This window comes from Lynx canadensis, chromosome D3 (genome assembly GCF_007474595.2).
Source record: "Lynx canadensis isolate LIC74 chromosome D3, mLynCan4.pri.v2, whole genome shotgun sequence".
NCBI lineage: Eukaryota > Metazoa > Chordata > Mammalia > Carnivora > Felidae > Lynx > Lynx canadensis.
This window is the reverse complement of record NC_044314.2, coordinates 75780421-75800939: the sequence shown is the minus strand read 5'-3', so window position 1 is coordinate 75800939 and position 20519 is coordinate 75780421. Positions and strand designations below refer to the sequence as shown.

Genomic DNA, 20519 nt, shown 5'->3' with positions numbered 1-20519 from the left:
AAGCAACCGCGGAAAAATTAGGATTTGACAAAACCACGAGGTAGGTGCTTGGGTATTTATTATTCTGTGTGGTTTTTCTGTGCGTGCTTTAAAGAGTGGATGCTTTAAAAAAAAAGAGAGAACTAGAAAATGTGCCTCCCTAATGGTGACTTCAGGTTTTCTCTTTCTTTCCCTGTCCCCAGGCTCTCCTTAAACTGTGGGGCTCCACGGACAAGTACCCCAAAGACATCCTGACATACACCGAGCTCGTGCTGGACCCTCAGGGCCAGCTGGTGGAGATGAACCGCCTCCCTGGAGGAAATGAGGCAAGAATTCAGCAGAGCCCAGCCCCTGGCTGGAATCACCCTTTCCAAAAATGCCCCCCTGAAGAAACAAACCGTTTTCCTCGTGTGTGCATCCCCTCGACAGGTGGGCATGGTGGCCTTCAAGATGAGGTTTAAGACCCGAGAGTATCCAGAAGGGCGGGACGCGATCGTCATCAGCAATGACATCACCTTCCGCATTGGATCCTTCGGCCTGGGAGAAGACCTTTTGTATCTGCGTGCGTCTGAGATGGCCCGGGCGGAGGGTATCCCCAAAATCTACCTCGCAGCCAACAGCGGGGCCTGTATCAGCCTTGCAGAGGAGATCAAGCACATGTTCCAGGTGGCTTGGGTGGACCCAGGAGACCCCCACAAAGTACGTCACAAAGGCAGCCTGGCGGTGTGACGCCACCCGGTGGGGGTGATGGCGCCCACAAGAGGGCGGAAAAAATCTTAGCGGTCTTTGTGCACAAAGCACAGACCTACGAACAGCACACAAAAGGCGTATAAAGTTGATCAGTATTAACATTTCATGAGACGGGGTGGCAATTAGGAAAAAATGTCTAAAAAGGCACCTTAGGGGAACGATAATGAAGACAAGTTTGTAAACGTTGAGCTAATATAGGCTGAGCACCTCCTGAATGCACTGTACATGAAGGATACAAAGGTGAATGAGACATAGCCCTGGCCTCAGAGAATTCTCAGAAATGATCTGGGAGACGTAGAGGCACCGGCCACGATAAAGGCGCAGTGCATGAGAGAAAAGCACGCATTTCATGATGGGGAACTGCAGGGGACAGTTATTTTTTGCAGGCAAAGCATGCATTCTCAAGGGGGTGATCCTGCCTCTGCCAGAGGGGCAAAAATTATTCTTTTCATGTAAAAAGCATGTATACATACGTACACACACACACATATATACATAAGCATACGTACGCATGGTTCGTAAACTATATAATAAAATTTGGTGGAGGGAGCTGGCAATAAGGGAACAAAAGAGACCCTTCAGGGGAGCAACGATGAAAAGATCGTTGAGGAACTGAATCAGAGCAGGAAAAATGTGAGGTTGTGTGTAAAGATGAGTGGAAAGCTCTTAGCACTGATCAGACCTTCAGTTTATAGCCGTTATGAATATGGTATTAACATCAGACATGTTAACTAGGCATGTTAACACATTGTTGACTCGTTATTAACCTCCGCCCCTATAGCGTTGTGGTTTTTTATAAAAAAACATTGGCTGTCGAGTGCAGGGAGCTGAATTCACAGCCTCACTGGAGTATATATATTTTTAAGGGATTTAAATACCTGTACCTGACGCCTCAAGACTACACCAGAATCAGCTCCCTAAACTCTGTCCATTGTAAACACATCGAGGAAGAGGGAGAGTCCAGGTAAGTAATTTATCAGGTAGCTCCTTCATTTTGCCTCTGGTCGATTTCAGCTGCTAATGGGCAATCCCTCTCTTTGCCTCTGGGCTTGTGGGTGACGTTTTCAAATGGGGTGGTGGTGTTTGTACAGTGGGGACCCCTGAGCTTTCTGGACACCGACGACTTAGACACCTGGGGAATTCTCCAGCGTGAGCCCTTCCTTGCCATCCCAAAACGAGTCACAGCTTTCATAAAAATAGTACATCACGCAAGAAGAATTAGATGGGTTCCCCGGAGCTGCCAGCTCATGTTTATGCCCAAATTAGCCAGACTGACACAGCAGCGATTTGGCAGGCTGGTAAGGTGTAGGCAAGGCGGGGGTCTGCCCCAGTGAGAAGGTTCAAGGCTACCAGCTACCAGCTATCTTTTCCAGGGAGTTTTGCAGGTGTTTTGTTTTGTTTTGTTTTGTTTTGTTTTGTTTTGCTTTGCTTTGTTTTGTTTTGTTTTGTTTTGTTTTAGTGAGGTTGACAAAATCAGAATTTCCCAGCTAGGTTTTCTGGAATGTTAGTTGGTGATATGTTGTGGGGGGGGGGGGGTAGTGTAGAAAAAGTTCTGTAATCAAGTAAGTTGAGGAACACTGGATTTAAAGGAGATCTAAAAAGCATCTTTACTGCAGGCCTTCTCAGAACCTTTAACGGTTGCAGTGTCTTGTGAATCTTTAACAGGGGCTGGGCTGTATAGTGGCTTACACTTCTGTGGCCATAGAATCTCTTGACTGACTGATTGGTTGATTGACTGATTGTGAACTAAGTGGCTTTCCCCATCTCTCTGTAGGCCAAACGCTATTCTAGATGGTTTTTGGAGGTAGGCAGGGTGGGGGCAACATTTCATGAGGATAGCCTCCAAATAGGCAGACATCTTTGGTTGGAAGGGTGATAATTACTGATGCTGTACTTGCCCTTCTGGATACTTCAGGACCAACTGTGAAGGTCCTAGACCTCTGCTTTCCTTTCACCCCTGGCTGCTTTGTCACCTTCTGTTCCCTCACCTTGCTCGTCCGTCCCTCCTGCCCTGGGTCCCGGGGAAGTGCGTCCGCCTTGAATTTTTCTGGGCTAGAGCTTGGTCTTGAATCCATGTTCGGTTCGTGAAGGTACGTCATCACGGATATCATCGGGAAGGACCGTGGCCTGGGCGTGGAGAACCTCAAGGGCTCGGGCATGATTGCCGGGGAGTCCTCCCTAGCTTACGAAGAGATTGTCACCATCAGTATGGTGAGTCTCCTATTATACTTCCTTTTCCTTTTCGCCTTTCTCGTATGGAATCTTTGTAAGCGTCCCGGAAGTAAAGAGCCCCGTGCGTTCATCGTGCAGTTCCGGTGATTGTCAGCCAGCAGCTCGTCCTGCCGCCTCGGTCCCTCTGCTCTCCTGTTTGGGGATATTTTAAAGCAAGCCCCTGGCCCTGTCTTTCCATCTGTGGATGCTCCGATGCAGATCTTTACTAGATAAAGACCTTGCCCCGCTTTTTTACAAAATGCTTTTTTACAAAATGACGGTACTGTTCTTACACCAACATCAACAGCAATTCTTTAATATCCTTGAAACCTGGTTCGGGGGTCAGTTTTAACAATTATCTCAAAATGTATCTTTTTATAGTTGTGTTTGAACCACAGTCCAATGTCTTCTTATTTAAAAGGTACTGAGTATTTAGAAGAACTTTTGTCGGGTTTTAATTGGTACTGAATGAATATCTCCCCCTTCCCTCCCTTGGCCTTTTCAAAAGTATTTGCTGTTTCTGGTAATACTACTCTTTCATGGTAGATTGTCGTTTAAGACCTTATCTTTACATTCGATGTTGGATCTTCAGTTTCCAGGGTGGAAAATGTGGCCATGAGTGTCTTCCTTAGGCTAGTGTTCTGCATCTCATTTACATATATTTCATATATGTTTCAAAATCTATATATATTAATATCTACAAAAGATATGTATGTTTATATGTTCCAAGTACATATTTTTATATGTATCATATATACTATCACTTATATCAATATGATACATATGATATATGTCATAATGTATATATATCATTATGATGGTGACATCATGATATATGACATATGACATGATATGACATATATAATATATAATTACATGATAACACATATCACACATATATCATATATAATGATATAACATTTATATACATTATGACATATCACATATCATATAATTATATATGATGATGTAACATATAATTATATATGACATATATCGTATATATAATTATATATGATGACATATATATGTGTGTATTTATCTATATATATGCATATATAGATAGATATAGATAGATAGCTATATAGATATATATAATTTTGAAAAAGTTTACGACTGACTCACCAGAAGTTACAAGCCAGTATAGAGAGGTCCTCTGTCCCCCTCACCCAGCTTCCCCCAAGGCAGTATCCTACATAATACATTATCGAACCCAGGACATTGACATTGGCACAACACTCTTACCTTGGTATAGACCTTAGTCAGATATCACCAGTTTTGCACGCACTCCCAGATGCCCTGTGGCTGTGTGAGAGGCTACCATGGCTCAGAAGAACTACATATAAGCTATGCCTTGTGTGAAGCAACAACCAGAACATTCTGTGTCTGCTGTCTATCCTCACAACACTCTTCTTCATTAACCACATTCTTTCTGGAAGCCAAGGTTAGGTGAGCCCGAAGAAGTGGCCTGTGCCTGTGCCAGGCCGCCAGTGGCCAGATCGTACCCTCCGCGTGTGTCCAGTGGGTTCCTGGGCTTTCCCGCCCCGAGCCACACCTGCCTCCGGAATTCCAAAGGGCTGCTGTCTCCACAGGTGACCTGCCGAGCCCTTGGGATCGGGGCCTACTTGGTGAGGCTGGGCCAGCGAGTGATCCAGGTGGAAAATTCGCACATCATCCTGACGGGAGCCAGCGCTCTCAACAAGGTGACCGAAAAGGAGACTGTAGGGGGCGGGCGTGTGGGGCCAGGACTCATTTTAACATAACCACTGTCTCCCAATGGGGGACTTTTCTCAGTATGAAACCAGTGTCATTCCAACTGAGCTAGGAGCTGTTTTTCCAATTTGTACTCATCTGGGTCTCTCAGGAGCCAAAACAATTTTTTTCTAAGTGTTAGGCTCTTATGCTAAAACTCTTGTGTGCTGACAGTTTAAATTTTAAAAAAATTATTAAGGTGGCATTATATATTGTAGAAAATTGGAAAAAGACCACCCCCCAAAAAAGTAATTTTGCTCCTACTAAAATTTTGGTGTCTTTCCGTCCCATCTTCTGTCTCCATGACGCCTGGTGAGCGTGCGGTTTGGGATTCTGTTTTCACTGTATGAAAACATACCCCATGTTGCTGTAAAGCCTTGGTAAGATAATGTCTGATAAAACCCCACTGAAGTTCTGCAAGTCTGGTCCCGGAACCAGCAGCAGCATCACCCGGGAACTTGTTACGAATGCAGATTCCCAGGCCTCGGTGCCAACCTGCCGAATCAGAAATACCCGGTAGGGTTTCGCCTTGGAGAAGACCCAAGTAATCGGTTGGATCGCTGGTCCTCAAATTGGGCCGCAGAGTTCCAACTACCTAGAAGTTTAAGGAAAAAGTACTGATGCCTGAGTCCCAGCCTCAAAAGATTCTGCTGTAATTGGTCCGGATGCAGCCTGGGCATTGGGAGTTTTGAAAACTCCCGGGTGACTCTCACGGGCGGCCAGGGTTGAGGACCGCCGAGGGAGATGACTTCCGAGCAGGTGGAAGGGGCCTGAGCCGGGCGGGCCCTTGCTAACCTTGCCATGTCAAAGCAGGTCCTGGGCAGAGAGGTTTACACCTCCAACAACCAGCTGGGTGGCGTGCAGATCATGCATCACAACGGCGTCTCCCACGTCACTGTGCCAGACGACTTCGAGGGCGTGTACACCATCCTGGAGTGGCTGTCCTATATGCCAAAGGTCCAGTATCCCCCCCACTCTGCACCGTAGAGTCTGGAAGACTTTGTCATCAGGTTCACTTGCCGGGTGATATGGGAGTTTGGGAACCAGGAAGTGCCACCCTTGTGGCTGGGCTTAATTTTTCTTCACTCCTCCCTCCTTCCCTCTCAGACACCCAGCTCTGTCTAACTGTTCTTTGCTAAAAAAAAAAAAAAAAAAAAATGCCACTGGGGCGCCTGGGTGGCTCAGTTGGTTAAGCATCTGACTTCGGCTCATGGTCGTGATCTCACGGTTCGTGAGTTGGAGCCCCGCGTTGGGCTCTGTGCTGACAGCTCAGAGCCTGGATGGAGCCTGTTTCGGATTCTGTGTCTCCCTCTCTCTCCGCCCCTGCCCTGCTCGCATTCTGCCTCTCTCTCAAAACTAAGTAAACATTAAAAGAAAATTTTAATGCCATTGTAAGATGCTATGTGCCGATCCTTTATAAAGGGGTGGCCTTGCGTCTCATCAAAAGAGGTAACACTGAACAATAGAGAACCCGGAAGCTTTGCAGTCGGGCTGGATCCGATTCCCGGCTTCCTCATCGCTAGCAGTGAGACCTTGGGACAGTCCGTGCATCTTCCTGGGCCTCAGTTTCCTCATCTGTGAAATGGGAATAACAATAGCACCTACCCTAGGGAGCTCCCTAGGTGATTCAGTACAATGGTGTTGAGAACCTGCACCTTGGCAGGCCCTCACCAAACGCCACTCATGCTGGCGATGACTGGCTAATTCGGGCAGGGTTCTGCGGCGCAGGCAGGCGTGATCATGGTCGGAGGAGAGAAGCAGATCACAGGCGTGGCTGACCGGCACGGAAGACTGAGGCCGTTTTCTCTTCTAGGATAATCGCAGTCCAGTCCCCATCACCACACCCTCGGACCCCATTGACCGAGAAATTGGATTCTTCCCGTCCAGGGCTCCCTACGACCCCCGGTGGCTGCTTGCAGGACGGCCTCACCCAAGTGAGTCCCTAAGTGCTTTGCCGGAGACCTGGCTCTTGGGTTTCTTTTCCGAAAAGAAGGCGTGAAGGGGCCCTCTGGTAGAAGCCCCGATCCTCCCTTGGTCACACATCCCGGAGGGGGACACCTGAGATCAAACGCAGAGGGAGTGGAGGCTGGGGGTGGGGGGCACTTTTCTCTATACTTTTCCTAAGTCGTTAATAAAGAAGCGATGGGCACAGGCTCTGGGTCCTCGGGCTGGCAGATGCAGGGAAGGTGCAACGGGGGGCCTGGCCTCCCTCCGAGCTGCCCCGTGGTTACATAGGAAAATGCAGACATCAGGGTTTCAAAGACAAGGCTACACGCCCCCACCCCCTCTCTGAAAGGGGCAAGCTTGTCTCCGGCAGGTATTTGATTACCTCCTGAGCAAGCAGAACACCCCAGGGAAGCTGAGCTAACCCCGTTACCATGATCCCGAGTCTGGAATTTCAGATGCCGCTGCCTTTAGGGATCCGCCTGCCCGTTCAGCTGCGTGGTGCAGGAGGGGTGCCCGTCAGGGGCGCGCCGGGCGCTGCCGGCTCAGGATACCCCGCGGCTCGCTTGCCCCTCTTGTGCCTCTCTCGAGCTTTCCTCCCCGTGAGCTCTGAGGGGGATGGCTTTATCTTGACTAAAAAAATGTCCACCTTGTTTCTGACCATTTTCCCCATCTGGTCAGGCCAGCCCTCGGGCAGACACGGGAGTTGGGCTGCTTTGTTTTCAGGCACCCAGCCTCCCTCGCTGGCGGCTTGTGACCCTCGCGTCACCTGGCTCCTTTGTCCTTGGCCAAACCGGAGTCACGGACACCAGGGCGCCAATGCTTCCTTTAAAGGGACGGCTGCAATTGGCATCATCATGTTCTGTCCCCTCCCCCTCCCCAAGTCATCTCCCTTCCCCTCCTCCCCCGCCCCTCCCCGACTCCCCTCTTCTCTCCCTCTCCCTCTGTCTGTCTGTCTGTCTCTCTCTCTGAAATTGAAGATGGCCCCCAGTTAACATTTAAATGTTATTAAGCTACTGCCGGCACATTGAGGATGAGGTTTCCCGGGCAGGTGGTCCCTTCCCCAAATCCCACCTTCTGAAGGGGCCCTGTCAGCTCTCTTTGCCTCCTGGGCTGATCCTTGGGATTAGGATCTCCGTGCCTTTGGCATTGGCAGGAGCTGATACGGTTGGATGTTCCAAATGGGCTGATTTCCCGACTTGGGGTATTTTCTGCAACTGTGTTTTTGGAGGGTTTTGTTTTGCTTTGCTTTGCTTTCTTTTTTTTTTTTTTTTTTTTTTTTTTTAATTTTCTTTATTTATTTTTGAGACAGAGAGAGACAGAGCATGAACAGGGGAGGGGCAGAGAGAGAGGGAGACACAGAATCGGAAACAGGCTCCAGGCTCTGAGCCATCAGCCCAGGGCCCGACGCGGGGCTCGAACTCACGGACCGCGAGATCGTGACCTGAGCTGAAGTCGGATGCTTAACTGACTGAGCCACCCAGGCGCCCCTGCTTTGCTTTCTTTTAATGGGGTCGGGGTCTGTGTGGTTTTCTGGAGAAACAGGTGTCTGGGCTGTGAAGGTCAGGTTGTCTGCCCCACCAGGCAGACCATGGGGACCCTCATCAACCCAGCCCCTTGGCCTGGGCCTCTGCCCTTCTGCCCACAGCTCTGAAGGGATCCTGGCAGAGTGGATTCTTTGACCACGGCAGTTTCAAGGAAATCATGGCGCCTTGGGCCCAGACGGTGGTGACAGGAAGAGCGAGGTAACCCTGGGAACGGGGCAGCCTGCACTCGCCTGGCCTCACCAGGCACTGGGACTCCCAGGCACTAGCCATGGGTCCTTTCCTCCTGGGTGACCCCCAAGAACACTTTCCTTGTGGCCTCAGGGCTTTCCGAAAGGAAAACCAATTTGGGGGAATGGTTTTCTGGATGCTGAACTTCTTCATAAAGTCTGGATTTTTCTGTGGCCTTAGGAAAGGCCATCTCAGCCATCTGCTTGCTGGGGGCCAGAGTCTGCCCCTTTGGGAATCAGAAGACAGCGCTGGGTGCTCCCACCAGAAAACCACACAGACACTCAAAACTATGAGGTCTGTTCCACGAGGGCCACGATCAGGAGCCCTCTTGTCTACGCAGAGCTGGTGGACGGCTTAATCGCTTGGATGCTTTCAGAGCTGAGCAGCTCACCCCTCGGTGGTGCAGCCGTCATCATTTTAGACATGTCTGGCCACCTGCGGGATCCTCTCCGTATAATTGACCTTTATAGTTATCCTTAGAAGTTAGCATTCAGACCGTGGCACGAGGTAGTTGTTACAAGTCCAGGCTCTGGAGTCAGATCTCAGGTCCTTCACTTTCTCTGGGCCTTTACGTCCTCATCTGCAAGACGGGGATGATAATCCTGCCCCCAGAGGACTGCTGTGAGGACATGTGTCAAGCTCTTAAAACACCCTAAGTGCTCCGTCAGTGCCAGCGGCTGTCATTCCTGTCCTTGTTGGTGCTGTTATTTCTCTCCCGGGCAATAAATAAGTATTAACATACTAAATGTTAAGCCTAGTACTAACAGCTCATCCCTCCCCCCTAAGTGTTTTATTTTTTTAAGACCTGCGATGAGATCTCCCTCTTCTACATGGAAACCCTTCCTTTATTTAAAGACTGTCTCTCCACCTGCCTCGTAGACACGAGTGACCCAGGGATGCACCTGGCTCAGGCCTGGCTGGTAGCAGGCGGGTGACAGTTACTAATGTCATGGAATCCTCTGAGCCGCAGCTCCTTCAGGCTCCACATCTGCCACCCCTTTGCAAGCACGCCGCGGTGCCTAGACCCGCCCCGTCCCGCGCGGTGGCTGCTGGCCGCGTGCAGCAATTCAAGTCTCGGTGACTTGAGAGAGGAAGGTGTATTCCGTTCCCCTGTTGCCCTTGGCACGTTTCAGGTGCTGAGCACCCGCCCGAGGTAGCATGTCACGGCTGCTGTTCTGGATGGCCCAGGGGGAACACAGCGTCCCAGAAAGTTCTAGTGGAGAGCGCTGCTCCTGCACTGGCCTGACCCTCCCCGTCACCACGATGGCTGCTGCCCCAAGAAGGGCGCCGATGGCACCTTTCCAGCCCGCCGGCTGGCGAGGAGGCTCTTACCGCTTTGGAACGGCTTCTTTGCCTTCCAGTAAAATAACCCGCCAGAGTAAAAGCTGGGCACGCTTCTGCACGCGTGCCCGCGTCGCAGCCTTTAGTGCCCAGGTACCCAGGATGCCCATAGAATGTCAGCCGGGGCTGGGCGGACCCGTCTACCCCCGGATCCAAGGGGGCTGCCGCCCAGCTCCCCGCTCGCCCCTGCTCCACCTCACAGGCTAGGGGGGATCCCTGTTGGAGTGATCGCCGTGGAGACGCGGACCGTGGAGGTGGTAGTGCCTGCAGACCCTGCCAACCTGGATTCCGAGGCCAAGGTCAGAGGGCTGGGAATTTGGGACTGTGGTTTCAGCTGGCTCAGCCAGCCGGAGTGGATCCTGGGCGGTCACACGCCTGCCCTTCCAGCCTCAGGGGAGTCCTTGGCCCCAGGGGCGCCCGTCTCCAGCACTGTCTCTGCGGGATGCATAAATGTCCTACGCTGTCTTTCTTCTTCAGGGGGTGACAGGTCCCTGGGAATCCCTCCTGCCCTCTGCGCCTGTCCCTGTCCCTGTCACTGACCCTAGCTGGGCCATGGCACATATGGGAGGAGCTCAGGAGTCAGAGGGTGGGTCCTAGGACTCGGTATGGCCTGGACTGGCTTGGCACCCCTGTGAGCCCTGGCTCTGGTGTGGGTGCCAACGCAGATCAGATTGCCTGCCCTCTAGGGTATGGCTCAGAAGACTGTCCCCGTGTCCCCTCGCTGGTCTTGCACAGAGGAGTCTGATCCAGGCCACCCTGTGTTCCAGATAATCCAGCAGGCGGGCCAGGTGTGGTTCCCAGACTCAGCCTACAAGACGGCCCAGGCCATCAGCGATTTCAACCGAGAGGGATTGCCCCTGATAATCTTTGCCAACTGGAGGGGGTTCTCCGGTGGCACGAAAGGTAAAGCCACCTCTCCTGTGGGTGTCCCAAAGCTGCGGGGTCAGCACCCAGGACAGGGAAACCCCCTCCAGGTAGCGCTGTCGCGTCACCATCTTAGCCGAGCCCCCCTACAACCTCCAAGGATGGGAGCAGTTCAGGGAACATCCACCCATTTCACAGATGAGGAACTGAGGGCTCCCAGTGTGACTAGCCAGAGGTCACCCTGTGAGGGGCAGGGCAGGGTGGGCAACCCCGGGAACTTTCCTTCCTGTGAAGGGGCTAAGAGTAAGACCAACCTGAGAGAGGTCTGAAGTGAGGGTTTGATATGAGCTGATCACGGGTGCATGGTGTTAGCTCCTGGCATGATGATGGTTGATTTTATTATTGCAGCCTAACCACATAAGGTGCCTGGTACTCGGAGAGCCTCGTCTTGGTGGAAAATAACGACCACGCTGTCTGTGGGCAGGAGGGAAGGATCTGTGCTATTGCTGGATAGATAGGGTTCCGTGTGCTGGGAACGGCAGGACAGGGCGGGGGGCAGTCACCGGTGAGGGCATCCCGGAGTCAGAGCTGGAAGGAAGGGACCCTTGAGATTGCCCTACGCTTCCTTTTACAGATGGAGGCACTGAGAGGCCCCAGTGTGAGGGAGGGGAGAGTGGCCCGGCCAAGGTGACACGGACAGTAAGGGTGCAGTCTGTACCTGGCCTCCTCTACTGCCCTTTCCATGGTGCCGCGAAGCATCCCGGCTGAACACGCTTTCTCAGGCTCCCCAGGACAGCGACGGCTGGGGGCTTGGCGTGTGGCAGGTGCTGGGGCCCGAAGCCTCCTCACCGGGCAACTAACTGCTTTGCTTTCAGACATGTACGACCAGGTGCTAAAGTTTGGAGCCTACATCGTGGACAGCCTCAGGCAGTACAAACAGCCCATCCTGATCTATATCCCACCCCACGGGGAACTCCGGGGGGGCTCCTGGGTGGTCGTGGACTCCTCCATCAACCCCCTGCGCATAGAAACGTACGCAGACAAGGAGAGCAGGTGGGTGTGTGACCCTCGGCCTCGTTTCCCTTCACCCCCAGTCCCGAGGCCCCATCATCTTTGAGCCACTGGCCAGGAATTGCCAGGGCATTCTGAGGTTCTGAAGGATGGAGAGGCTCCAATTTTACCAGTCTGAAACTAGCATCCAGTGCACAGGTGGATTTTATCAGGAGAGTTCATGGCACCTGAGCTTCCTGGCAGCCAGGATAAAAAGGGAAACATAACCAGTCCTCTAGTTCTCCCTGGGCTCTGAGTCTCTGCCCAAGCTGTGAGTTCCTGGAGGGGCTGTGCTTTATTCAGTTTTATAGGCCAGGGCCTCACACAATGCCTGACCGCTAGCAGGTGGTTGGGAAATCCTGGCTGAACAAATGACTGACAGATACTTGCCTGAGAGGTTACTGGTTCGTCGGGAGAGAGAAACCTGTGGCACTTTGTTAAGGAGGAATTCATTCATTCCAGGAACGTTTACAGAAAGGATAATGACAGTGGTACTTGCTACATGGTGCTTGAGTAACTTTAAAGTGAAGACTCTAAGTTGGGGCGCCTGGGGTGCTCAGTCGGTTGGGCGTCTGACTTTGGCTCAGGTCATGATCTCGCAGTTCATGAGTTCGAGCCCCGCATCGGGCTCTGTGCTGACAGCTCAGAGCCTGGAGCCTGCTTCGGATTCTGTGTCTCCCTTGCTCTCTGCCCCTCCTCCACTCACGCTCTGTCCCTCAAAACTGAATAAATGTTAAAAAATTAAAAAAAAAAAAAAAAAAAAGGAAGACTCTAAGCTACATGCTGTGTAGGATGTCAAGACCTCAGGAGTAGTTTTGCCCCAAATATAGGCATCCTCTTCCCATGTCTGTTACCCATTCATTCATTCAGTGACTATTTATTGAGTACCTACTATGTACCAGACATCATGGTAGATATTGTGATATGGTGCACATGAGCGACACCTGTCCCGCCTTCAGTGCACCTAGACCATCACGGGGGGCTGTTGAGGTCCGCCCTCCAGGATGACTCGGGACATGAGCAGCCTCAAGTGGGGTCATCATTACCTTTTCACTCTGGCCACCAGGAAGCTCAGAGCTACATCAAGTATTTCTTGGGGCTTCCAAACTATCAAAAGAGGATGAAGGGGGCAGTGTGGGGGGTGAGTGAGAGGGCCAGCTCATACTGAACCATGTTGAGTTCTTCATTGTGCCTTTGTGAGCTTGGAGGAGATCAGAAACAGTACCCTGGCCTGAGGAGAGCAGAGATTAGGAAAGTCACAAAGGGCTGTAGCTGAAGAACAGGAGGGCTATGCTGTTCTGGAGAAGAGGCCTATGCTCTCAGAGCCGAAAGGGCATTCCAGAGTTCAGAAAACGTGATTTTAAGAAGTTGGCTCAGCCCCTGTACATTTTATGGATATAGAAGCAGATGACCGGAGAGTCCCCTCTGACTTGCCCAAGGTCACAGAGTGAGTCTGTGAAAGATCTAAGAACTCACACCCGGATTTCCTGGGTCTCCTGTCTCTACCCCCATGTCTCCTGGCTGTAGTTTGTTGGGGGGACATCTCCTACACTTCTACCCCTTCCTCTTCTTTTTTCAGGGCGAGCATTCTGGAGCCAGAGGGAACAGTGGAGATTAAGTTCCGAAAGAAAGATCTGATAAAGACCATGAGGAGGATCGACCCAGTTTATAAGAAGCTCGTGGAACAGCTAGGTGAGAGGGGTGGCAACGCCTCAGGTCTCAGAGGGCAAGAGAGACCCAGCCCGCTCCCCTCCCGGGGGGTTCTAGTCTGGTGAAAACAGAGTGCCAGTGTGCCAACAGACAGCTCCAAAAATCGGGGGATGTGTTAAACATGTTCATATAGCAAAATCAGCCCTTTACCATCAAAAAGTATGTTTAATGCCTTAGTGTATTTATTTCTGAACACACATAAAATATAACAATGGAAGTATCTGGGGCCAGTGAGGACGATGAGAATTTGCACAGCAAAATGTCCCTTTAGAATTTTCCATCAGACCTGAAGTATGTTACCAATTTTGTCTGAGTGATAGTTTTGTTTCACTTGTAGCCTTAGATGTAATTCTCTTTAAAAGTCCATATTGGGTGACAGTGCCTTTATAACTGTGCCCTTCACAAGATTTATGTGTGTGTGTGTGTGTGTGTGTGTGTGTGTGTGTGTGTGTGTGTGTGTAATTTCTTTGGTTTCGTGTCAGGGTAAATGCTGATCTCTTGAATGAGTTGGGAGGTGTTCCCTCCTGTCTTCTGAGTCGGAATTGGCATTATGTCTTTAAATCTTTGATAGGAGGTTTCTGGCTACAAATTCATCTTTATTATGTGTAGGACTATTCAGGGGATCTGTTTCCTCTTGGCAGAGCTTCCATAGTTTGTATATTTCAAGGAATTTGTCCATTTCATCTAAGGTGTGAAATTGGCCCAGCGTTGTTCATAATATCCCCTTAATTGTATTTTGCAATATGTGTGGAAAATAGTAAGTGATCGTAGCCCGTGAGCACAGTGGTTCTTCCCGAGAAGGGGGCACATTTAGAGTTGCACGCTGAATGCGGTCTCGCCATGGTAAGCACACTTCTGAGACCGTGCGAGCAGCTTGGTTTGGGGGCAGCTTCCGAATCAGAGCGCAGGCCTGTCCTGCAAACCCTGGTTTGTGCCCTTGCCCACAGGAGTGTCCGAGCTCTCCGATAAGGACCGCAAGGACCTGGAGGGCCAGCTGAAGGCCCGGGAGGACCTGCTCCTGCCCATCTACCACCAGGTGGCGGTGCTGTTCGCCGACCTCCACGACAGGGCCCACGGCTTGCTGGAGAAGGGTGTCATCTCTGTAAGAGCCTGCAGCTGTGGGAGCCCCACATGAATGCCCCGTCCTAAGGTCACCTGGTTTCCAACCGGAGCAGATCTGGGCTCGAAAGCTACATGTTAGAAACACTTGGGGAGCAATAAAAAAAAAAAATCCCAGTGCCCAGGTGGCTCTTCGGACCAATTAAATCAGAGTATCGGGGGTGGGAGCCCCGTATAAGTATGGCTGCAAATCCCCAAGCGATTCCAACAGGCAGCAAGGTTTGGGAACCACCGGTCTGACCTCCATGGGTGTCTCTAACCACGGGCCAGACTTGGGAAGGATTGTTCCCGCCCAGCACTGGCCTTCACCAGCCCCACCCCATCGCTCGGCCCCTAAGAAGATACCCTACACTCACCTACCACCCCTGCGTGTGGGGCTCCCTCCCAGCCAGCCTAAGCCTCTCCGTGCCTCTGGGAAGCCCGAGTAGAGTCCCGGTGAAATCTTGGCCCCGCCAACCCCCCCGCCCGGAGCCTCAGCCGCCCCGCCTATAAAACGGGAATGATCACCGAGCTTGCACCTAGCCCAGGGCCCCGCCCCGGGCAGCACCCTGCATCTCTGCCCGCCCCTGCCCCTTCGGAGGGCTCAGGCCTGGGGCTTGTCCGCAGGACATCGTGGAGTGGAAGACCTCACGCGCCTTCCTGTACTGGCGTCTGCGCCGCCTCCTGCTGGAGGACCAGGTCAAGCAGGAGATCCTGCAGGCCAGCAGTGAGCTGAGCCACGTGCACATCCAGTCCATGCTGCGTCGGTGGTTCGTGGAGACGGAGGGGGCCGTCAAGGTGGGCCTGGGCGGAGACAGGACGGGTGGGTGGGTGCGTCGGTGCGTGCCTCCCGGGGCTAGCCTGCTCAGGGGTCCCTCTCTGAGGCTGCCTGTCCCCTTCCCCCCAGGCCTACCTGTGGGATAACAACCAGATGGTGGTAAAGTGGCTGGAACAGCACTGGCAGGGCGGGGCTGGCCTGCGTTCCACCATCCGCGAGAACATCAAGTGTTTGAAGCGCGACTCCGTCCTCAAGGCCATCAGACGGTAAGCGGCCACCCCGCCCACCCGCCCATGCCTTGGACTTCTTGGCGAGCGCCGGATTTACCGCCAGCCGCCTGACCCCAGAGTGCCACCTTGACTCCATGACGCTGCACGGTCCCCGGGCCTACGGCTCAGCCTCGCGTGCGAGGTCCACGGCTCGGGGGCTGTATTCCTTGCTGGAATATAGAGGACAGCTGGTCCAAGGTCACGGCTAGAGCGCATCTGGGAGAGCCCACGTTCTTAACTGCTAGGCCGTAGGCTGCTGGCTCCCAATGGTGCCAGCCTTTCCAAAGGATTTGCTCACCCCATTCCCATGGGGTCCCCTGTGAGATGGGTAGTCGATCATGTGGGACCCCATTTAGGGAATGAAGCTGAAATTTAGGGGAAATACTGGGTCTCCAGTCACACAGCTAGTGACTGACAGGGTCCACTGTCCTTCCAAGTGTTCTGACCCCCAGAATTCCCTCCTGCCGTATAGGACCACACCCCCCCCCCTCCTGCCACGGTGACCACGGCACAAAAAGACTTAGGAGCCCTGGGTTGTCACCCACCCAGGAACGTGGCATGGCCCCGCACAGGAATTCTTAGCGACCGCCCTAGGACCCCCTGACCTAAGTGGCAGGAATGACCCCCTGCCCTTTTCTCCCCTCCCCCTGCAGCCTGGTTCAAGACAACCCTGACGTGGCCGTGGACTGCATCGTGTACCTGAGCCAGCACATTAGCTCAGCAGAGCGGGCCGAAGTCATTCACCTCCTGTCCACCATGGACAGCCCAGCCTCCACCTGACCCCGGCCCACCCGGCCGCTTTCAGGACCACGGGCAAAAGAAACCACGCTGACCCGCCTACCACAGGCCTCATCAGGACCGTGGGGGTTTGCTTTTTAAAAAGCAAAAAGCAAAAAAAAAAAAAACCCTCAAAACCCCAAAACCCCCCAAACCCTAGGCATCTCTGCAGGGCTGCTGGCCTCCCACTCACTCCTGTCTCAATAAAAAGCTCAGGAGAGCCCCTTCCGAGCAGAAATAGCTTCCTCTCCATCACTGGGAAGTTGGCTCTGGTGTCTCTTGAGACATCATTTTTTTTTTTTTTTTTTTTTGCCGCATCCCTGAATCACATTGAACCCAAACCCCCCAGTTTCCTTTTGCTTCCCAGTGCCTGGTATGCGGGCTCCAGGTGTTCTCTTGGGCTCGTTTTATATCAGATCACAGAATCTTTGTATTTTTCTACTCTGAGACCAACTCCTGATTGTAAGCGTCTTACCTAGTTCGGCAGAGTAAGTAGGCCGAGGAAGGAAGAGCAGAAACAGCCTGGTTTTTTGTCATGATGCTTATTCGGAAACTGTCAAGTCACCTGGGAAAGGGCATGAATGGTTTTTTAAGAGAATGAAACGGCATGTCGTTCCCCACGTGGCCCCTAGAGGGGCGCCAGGAACGTCTCGCTGGTAAGGCCGTGCTGATTCTGTTTTCGAAAGAGGGAAAGCAAATGGGCAGAACTGTTTGGCCGCACATTTCAGGACCTTTGAAGACAGCTTCCGTGTGGCTCCCAGCCCTCCCAGCCCGCCCCTTCCCTGGGAGGAGGACAAGGGCGGCCCCCCGGTCCCCTGTGTCCAGCCTCGTGGCCGGGTTGGGAACACGAAGGCAGAAGGCAGACGGTCACCGGGCTCACAGCCCAGCTGGCTCATGAGTGTCACTGCGGGGATTGCCGCTACTCACCTCGAAGGCCCCCTCTGCCGGCACCCCCTCACCTGGTGCCTTGATGTCTGTGCAGGGATCTGGCCCCAAGGGGCAGAGCTCTTGGTTTGCAAGGACTGGACCAGGAGGGCCACACCAATTTGCTCAGGGAGGCCCCTGCGACCTGCCCTCCAGCACTGGGTTCTGGAGGCCGCACGGCATCGGGGGCCTGCTATCCTCCCGGCCCCATCCATCAGTTCTTGGGTGCCGGTGATGGGGGCAGTTGCCCCCCCCCCCCCCCCCCCCCCACTGCTGGGATGGGAAGTTTGTCTGAGGAACCTTGCCGGTTCAGAGACCGACGAGGCTGCCCAGGGAAGCCCCCCCGCCAGCCCGGATGCTTCCACTGCCTGAGTGGAAAAAAAAAAACAGAGTTTGGCCATCAGCCAGTGACGGACCTGGCACATGAAGGTGTCATGGGGGCAGTGAGGGATGGGAGAAAGAGGGATTATCTGTTGTCCCATCCTGGGGCCGATTCGGGGAGGGCGTGGGACTCCACGCTGACTCGGGAACTGAATGTTTCCGTGTGCGGGAGGCTCCCTTGGTTTTGGAGGGAAAGGCAGGTCCGTAAGGAGCTGCTCCCCAGGTGCAGTGGGTGGGGGATCCCGCCAGGAGATGTGTGGAATAAAGTGTTTTTTAAAGGAAGCACTTTGGCCTTGACTTATTACCTGGACCAGAAGAGGCAGGCCGCCTGCCTGGGTGATTGCCCTGGAGCTCACCGGCCTGCCCCATTGGCCGAGATCTTGCGCAAGCCCCCATCCCAGGAAGACAAAGCTCTGATAAGAGTTTGTCTCCCAGAAGTCAGTTTGTGACAGTTTGTATCCCGGAAGTCACGGGCGGACTTGGTCTTTTCAGCTTGATTTCAAAAATGGCCGCGTGCTGCTGTCTGCCGGCGGATGGGGCGGAGTTCAGCACATTGGCAATCAGCTGATAGTACTTTCCCTGCTTCCGGGGACTCAGTGCAGCCCCCTCCAGGGAAGAGGGGAGGGACTGTGCCACTGAGTGTGGCCAGAGGCCTCGGTGGGCAGCTCGGGTCCAAACTGGATGCTCAGGGTGGTGACCTCATCCCATGTGACCCTCGAGAGCCTCTCAAGTGCATGCTACACTCTCTCCTCACTTTTATAGGCAAGAAAACTCCAGCTTAGAGAGAAGAGACGTGCCCAAGTTCACACAGCTGGTGAGGTGGGGGCCAGGCACCCAGGCTGACCCAGACCCGATCTTGCGAGGCCTTTGGCTGTCCCGTGAATCCTGAACCTTTGCAAAGGCTACGTCCTGGCACGTGAGGGCACCGTCTACACCAGCCCCCCGCCTCACCCCAGCTGATCCAACCAACGTCCTCATTCGGATCCCCATCAAGACCCCGGCCCCTCCAGGGCCAGGCCTCGGCTGGGGACAAGCTACCTTCTCCCTTCACTGGAGTCTCTCCCTCCCTGAATCAGCAGATTCTGGAGCACCACGCACCCCGCCCCCCCCCAAACCACTTGAAGGAACCCCGTGTCCTTGGACGTACAGCTTGTCCACATCACGAAAGCGGGGTGCTACCAAACTGGCACCCCCTGCTTGGGTCATCCCAACCTCATTCTCCAAATCCAAAAGTCAGTTGGCCTTTTAACCCAAGGTCACTTTCCCCTGACACTTTATTATGAAAAATTTCCAAACACCAACAGGTCAACTTCGCTGTGGCAGACGCACAGCCATTCAGTGCTGGCTGCTATCACGGTCCTTTTCCTGTGCTTGTCCTGGTCCATCCATCTATCCGCCCCTCTCTCAACCTGTCAACCCATCCTCTTATTTGGACACATTTCAGAGTAAATGGCAGACATCTGTATACTTCTCTAGGGGGATATTTGTGTTTCAAAACACCGTTTTTTGTTGTTGTTGTTGTTTTGTTTTACCTTTAAATCATGTCCTGAGCTCCTTTGCAGCCGAGAGTAGAGAGTTGAGAACAGAGCTGTGTTGAGGTGAGGTGGCCCATCGTGTGGCTGGTGAGGGGATCTCCAGCCTCACGGTGCCCGGTTCTGTCTGTGCCGAGCGTATCTTCGTCAACTATTTATTGAGCACGTACTATGTGTCACACACTGTGTGAGGGGGCACAGCCGTGAGCAAGACAGCCCACTCCTGCCCTCGGGAGCTGTTTTTCCAGGGTCCCCAAAGCTAGAAATTGCAAAGGGTTAACCGTAGAGGATATTCATGGCCACAACTCGTCAAATGCCCAGGGTCTGTTGTCATTTGTTGTCCTATTTCTTTCGGAGATGGGTCCACCTTTCAGGGTCACTGTGATAGGAACCGAACAGAGAAGATCACCCACAAGACCGCAGCAAGGGTCCCCAGATGGCCAGCAGGCACAGGAAAGGGTCCTGTGCACTCCGCTAGCATGAGCAAACCTGTCTTCTGGGTTTTGTCCATGCAGCTGATGGCCGGAGCCACGCCGAGGCTCTCTGCCAATAGTCTATCCCCAAAATGCCCCTTCACTGCTCCAAGTACCCTCTGGGACGAGTTCTTACTTAACCCCACATGGACTGGCGTGAGCCACACCCAGCCTGCACATCGTTCCTACGGACTCTGTCATCACCAGGCACCAAGCTTGTCGGTTCACTGCCAGGTGAGCAGACTGTTTCTCCTGCCAGAAACCCTCTTCCGCTCCGGCCTTTGCCTGGCTGACTCCTACTCACCCCTCAAAACCCAACTCACATGGTGCTTCCTCCAGGCAGTTCTCCCTGACCATCTCCCCAGTGGGTTGGGAGACCATGGCTTGTGGTCCTGCAGCCTCTGGGCTGCTCCTTTTGTGTGATTTGTATCTATCTATCTATCTATCTATCATCTATCTATCTATCTATCTGAAACATGGATTTGAAAATGAAATACATACCTAGAAATCCCTAAATTCCTCTGGCTACTGAGCTGAGGAGGGATGCTGGAGAGCCGTCTTTTTAAAACATTTTTTTTTTAACGTTTTATTTATTTTTGAGACAGAGACAGAGCGTGAACGGGGGAGGGGCAGAGAGAGAGGGAGACACAGAATCGGAAACAGGCTCCAGGCTCTGAGCCATCAGCCCAGAGCCCGACGTGGGGCTCGAACTCACGGACCGCGAGATCGTGACCTGAGCTGAAGTCAGACGCTTAACCGACTGAGCCACTCAGGCGCCCTGAGAGCCGTCTTATTGGCAGAGGGTGGCCCCTTCTGGAAGGTGAAGGAAAAGGCCGCTTTGCCCTGATGATCTGTATCTTGTGATACTCTGACCCTTGTATATCTCTGAGCAGCTTCATGTATAGGAAACA

At 52.9% G+C, this 20519-nt stretch overlaps 1 protein-coding gene across 2 annotated transcripts in view; it reads left to right on the top strand.

Annotated features, from left to right (window-relative positions):
- Positions 1-17885, top strand: part of ACACB (acetyl-CoA carboxylase beta) — a 100274-nt gene extending 82389 nt beyond the window's left edge. For both annotated transcript variants that reach the window (XM_030336138.1, XM_030336139.1), the window contains exons 37-52: positions 183-305; positions 409-678; positions 1596-1693; positions 2820-2940; positions 4533-4643; positions 5506-5649; positions 6506-6626; positions 8285-8381; positions 9955-10051; positions 10520-10655; positions 11492-11669; positions 13246-13358; positions 14324-14478; positions 15102-15272; positions 15382-15518; positions 16175-17885. In XM_030336138.1, the coding sequence (XP_030191998.1) occupies positions 183-305; positions 409-678; positions 1596-1693; positions 2820-2940; positions 4533-4643; positions 5506-5649; positions 6506-6626; positions 8285-8381; positions 9955-10051; positions 10520-10655; positions 11492-11669; positions 13246-13358; positions 14324-14478; positions 15102-15272; positions 15382-15518; positions 16175-16301 (2199 nt within the window). In that variant the 3' untranslated portion in view covers positions 16302-17885. The remainder of the gene's footprint in view (positions 1-182; positions 306-408; positions 679-1595; positions 1694-2819; positions 2941-4532; positions 4644-5505; positions 5650-6505; positions 6627-8284; positions 8382-9954; positions 10052-10519; positions 10656-11491; positions 11670-13245; positions 13359-14323; positions 14479-15101; positions 15273-15381; positions 15519-16174) is intronic.
- The last annotated feature ends 2634 nt before the right edge of the window (positions 17886-20519 follow it).